This window comes from Sprattus sprattus (assembly GCF_963457725.1).
Source record: "Sprattus sprattus genome assembly, chromosome: 11".
NCBI classification, from domain to species: Eukaryota; Metazoa; Chordata; class Actinopteri; order Clupeiformes; family Clupeidae; genus Sprattus; species Sprattus sprattus.
Window position 1 is genome coordinate 28,386,131 of NC_137909.1, and position 5,000 is coordinate 28,391,130.

At 50.3% G+C, this 5,000-nt stretch overlaps 1 protein-coding gene across 1 annotated transcript in view; it reads right to left on the reverse strand.

Moving 5' to 3' along the window:
- The window catches only part of LOC308372432 (transducin-like enhancer protein 3-B), a gene marked incomplete at its 3' end in the record, with an annotated part of 25,600 nt that overhangs the window by 7,024 nt on the left and 13,576 nt on the right, over positions 1 to 5,000 (reverse strand). Inside the window, exons 6-7 of the mRNA XM_080847585.1 lie at positions 3,059 to 3,121; positions 1,756 to 1,860 (exon numbers count right to left, since the gene is read on the reverse strand). Coding sequence (XP_080703711.1) covers positions 1,756 to 1,860; positions 3,059 to 3,121 — 168 coding nt within the window. The remainder of the gene's footprint in view (positions 1 to 1,755; positions 1,861 to 3,058; positions 3,122 to 5,000) is intronic.

The following is a 5,000-nucleotide window of genomic DNA, read 5'->3' on the forward strand; positions in this document are numbered from 1 at the left end:
ACTCTCAGCTCTAGTAATCACATCACCCCTGGAAGAGACCACTAGTAGTGAATGTGTGTGTGTGTGTGTGTGTGTGTGTGGGGGGGGGGGGGATGGGCTGTAATCACATCACCCCTGGAAGAGACCACTAGTAGGGTGGGGGGTGGTAATCACTCATAATGAACCACATACAGGTCACACATGGGGGATCGGTGAACCCTGGACTGAGAGGGCTCTCAATGGACCGGAGAGAGGAAGAAGAGGGGGGGGGGGTAGAAATAATAGGGGTGGGATGAGAGGAGAGGAAGGGACCAGAGGAGGGGGGGATGAGAGAAGGAGAGAAGAGGGGGGGATGAGAGAAGGAGAGAAGAGGGGGGGATGAGAGAAGGAGAGAAGAGGGGGGGATGAGAGAAGGAGAGAAGAGGGGAGGATGAGAGAAGGAGAGAAGAGATGATAAGAGGAGTAGGGAGAAGAGGAGGGGGGGATGAGAGAAGGAGAGAAGAGGGGGGAATGAGAGAAGGAGAGAAGAGGGGGGGTGAGAGGAGAGGAAGGGACCAGAGGAGGGGGGGATGAGAGAAGGAGAGAAGAGATGATAAGAGGAGTAGGGAGAAGAGGAGGGGGGGGTAGAGGAAGAGGGAGGAGAGGAAGGGACAGGGAAATAAAAGGGGAAATAAGTGAAGAGAATTAAGAGGCAAGAAGAAGAATAGAAACCACAAGAGACCAAGAGGAGAAAAAAATACATTTTAACAATTCAAATGTAAACGATAATTATGTTTTATTTCCATAAATGTGGAACTTTATTTCCATAAAGTAATCTCCCGGAAGTGGTCAGTGTTTCTCTGGCTCTCTCCCTGTTGTCTTATGCAGCATGTTTTCCAGGTCTGCCTGCCCGTCCGTCCGCCCGCCCGCCCGTCCGCCCGCCCGCCCCGCCCCGCCGCCCGCCCGCCCGCCCGCCCGCCCGCCCGCCCGCCTGCCTGTCTGCCTGCCTGTCTGCCTGTCTGCCTGTCTGCCTGCCTGTCTGTCTGTCTGTCTGTCTGTCTGTCTGCCTGTCTGCCTGCCTGCCTGTCTATCTCTCTGTAATGCCGTGTGCTATCCAGGTCAGCAGGGCACGAGGTCTCTGAAGGCAGCAGATCCTATTAAAGTGATCGGGTCTCTTAAAGCAGCCTGCTGAAGGTGGCTCTTCCACATTGGGCACCGCAAGCCCCGATTAGCGCACACCCACGCAACTTCAGCTTGCTAAATATACAGCCCCGAAACGGATGCTAACTCCCCCCCCCCCCACACACACACACACACACACACACACACACACACACACACGTAATAGGGCTCATTACAGATTCCACGCGACACAAGACCACTTAGCACTAAAACCCGCCTCTCGACATATTCTCCCACACACTCACACATATAGCATTAAATCACTCCACATTCACAGAATTACCATGCAGTCACTTAAGCACATAATCACACACAGACAGCCCCACATACACAGACACACACACACACACACACACACACACACGTAGCACGCTAGTGAGAGGGGCAAAACTGCACAAGTAGTAGGCTGACCCACAAAAATAAGACTTGGGCGGGGGGTAAAACATCCATGTCAGCACAGGTGCTGTGGCTGGACCTTGCTACAATTGGCACTAGCATACCGTTGGGGCAGTAACGGGGGGCCAGTGGGCACGGTCTGTGCAGGTTTGCCCCTGTCCAATCGAACGGCGCGGCGCGCAGAAGAAGAAGAAGTGTAAGAAAGGGGGGAATACTCACGGTCAGAGGCAGGTTGGGAAGTCCACGCACCCCGATGATGGCATTCAACTCGGTCATCGTCACCTGCTTGGCACGCTCGACCGCCTGGGCCACCTGCTGTTGGTGCTGTGAGACACAGACAGGCAGACGGAGAGAGGGAGAGATGGAGAGAGGGAAGGAGGGAGAAAGATGGAGGGAGGAAGGATTAGACCAGGGTCATTAACAGGGTCATTTGAAGGGAATGTCCTCCACAAGGTATCCTGTTCTATGACTGGGCATATTATAACAGAGAATGTACTAGGTTTCCTGTTCTAGGACTGGGCATATTATAACAGAGTATGTACTAGGTTTCCTGTTCTAGAACTGGGCACATTAGAACAGAGTATGTACTAGGTTTCCTGTTCTAGAACTAAGCACATTAGAACAGAGTATGTACTAGGTTTCCTGTTCTAGGACTGGGCACATTAGAACAGAGTATGTACTAGGTTTCCTGTTCTAGAACTAAGCACATTAGAACAGAGTATGTACTAGGTTTCCTGTTCTAGAACTAAGCACATTAGAACAGAGTATGTACTAGGTTTCCTGTTCTAGAACTAAGCACATTAGAACAGAGTATGTACTAGGTTTCCTGTTCTAGAACTAAGCACATTAGAACAGAGTATGTACTAGGTTTCCTGTTCTAGAACTAAGCACATTAGAACAGAGTATGTACTAGGTTTCCTGTTCTAGAACTAAGCACATTAGAACAGAGTATGTACTAGGTTTCCTGTTCTAGGACTAAGCACAATAGAACAGAGTATGTACTAGGTTTCCTGTTCTAGGACTAAGCACATTATAACAGAGTATGTACTAGGTTTCCTGTTCTAGGACTGGGCACATTAGAACAGAGTATGTACTAGGCTTCCTGTTCTAGGACTGGGCACATTAGAACAGGACTGGGTGACACCGTCTCTGATGCGAGGTACACGTACTCTAATCCTGAACTCTAAATTGCACACTTATATTTAGTTTTTTTCCCATGTTTAATAACTTAATATGTATATAATAACTTAATATGTGTATTGTTTACTGTGTATGTTTATTGTTTGCACCAACGAACCACCAAAAATTCCTGGTAGGTGAAAACCTACTTGGCAGTAAAAACTTTTCTGATTCTGATTCTGATTCTGATTCTGGTCGGTTGAGTGAGCTAGAGTGAGTTAACTACGGCTAGGTCACATTTAACTCTAAAATCTGTGAAGAATTAATCATGAACCCACGAGTCTACAGAAGCTCTAATTATCCCAAAAGCCTCGGGCACTCTAGGGGGGGGGTCTCCACTTACCTCTTGTGACAGGAAAGGCATAATTTGGGCCAGAATTGCATTCAGCCTTTTAGCGATCTCCGTCTGGAGAAAAGGAGAGAAAAGGAGAGAACAAATGAAAAGGATGAAAAATGATGTTGCAACTGCGGTGTTGAAAATGCCTCAACACACACACACACACACACACACACACACACACACACACACACACACACACACACACACCCCTCTGCCCCCCTCTAACACCCCCCTTTGGCATTTACTACGATTAAGTCAATTAGCATGGCAATCAGAGGCGCTTGACTGGGTCCACTCAACACAGTGTGATATTGACATGTGAAATATCTCCAACACGTCAAGAGGAGAGGAGTGGTAGAGGGAGGGAGAGTAGAGAGAGGGAGAGGAGAGAGAGACAGAGAGAGGAGAGAGAGAGGACAGAGTGGAGAGAGAGGAGTGGAGAGAGAGAGTGGGGAGAGAGAGAGAGGAGAGAGAGAGAGAGTGGGGAGAGAGAGAGAGGAGAGAGTGGTGAGTGGAGAGAGAGAGAGAGAGAGAGAGGAGAGGAGAGAGGAGTGGAGAGAGAGTGGGGAGAGAGAGAGAGGAGAGAGTGGTGAGTGGAGAGAGAGAGAGAGAGAGAGAGAGGAGAGGAGAGAGGAGGAGTGCAGCTGGGCTAAGTGAACACTCCATATAGGAAACGAGGGAAGAGGAGAAGGAGGGCTGCCATGGTAAGAGTTCTTTTCCACCTTGCTGCTGTCAATCATCCAACACCAACACAGTGCCAACACACTAACACCCTAACACAGTGCACTTACACACTAACACACAGTGCACTTACACAGCACCCTAACACAAGCTGGCAACACAGCCTGCAAACACAACACCCCTTAGAGTTTGGGAACACAGCATACTATTGCAGTGCAGGAACACCAGCCTCTTAACACTGGGCAGGAACACAACATTGTGCCAGAACACAACCCTCTTAACACTGAGCCAGAACACACTGCAGTGCGCTTACACAACCTTCTTAAACGGCCTGCAAAAACCAGAGGCTTCCTGCTAGCACAAACTGCTAACACACTGTTAGCACAGCCTGCCCACCGATACACCCGGTTAACACACTCTGCTCTGCACAGGTTCAACACCACGGCCATTTCAGGGGAGCGCTACACGGACCACAGCCAAAGACAAGACTGGTGCTTAAGTGCCTTATGTGAGGAAATGTGTGTAAACCACGTGTGTGTGTGTGTGTGTGTGTGTGTGGGTGTGTGAGTAGCTTCTTTGTAAACACATTCTTGATGGGTGTGAGAAGCCAAGCTCAATTAATGTGGGAATGCCAACTCCTTGTTCCAACGCGTCTCACACACGCACGCACACACACACACACACACACTTTCTCCCTTCTCTCCACACACACACACACTTCTCTCTTTCCCACTCAATCACTAACACACACACATCCGCATGCACCAACACACACACACACACACACACACACACACACACACACACACTCTCTCCATCCTCCCTCATTTCCCAGCTTTCCCCCCCTGCATCTTCCATCCAGATCGCCATGGGAACCCAACCTCCACCCGCACCCGCCTGCCCGCCCAGCCGTTGCCATGGCAACTGCCAGGAGAGAAAGAGGAGAGGCGAGGCGGCTGCCCTCTCCCCCCCCTCTCTCTCCCCCCTCTCCCCACATACCCCCCACCCCCCTTCCAATGGCGCTGGCGATCATTATGCAAATGGCCCGGCCCCGGCAGTAACAGCCTGTAAAATCATATTAGGTGCTCAGGGGCAGGTCATTAAATTGAATTTTCGGGGCTGTCGATCGCATGAGTGCCACACGAGAACGCTGGATAAAGAGGAGAGGAGGCACAAGATGAGGGAGACACACACACACACACACACACACACACACACACGAGGAGAGGAGGCAGAAGTTGAGGGAGACACACACACACACACA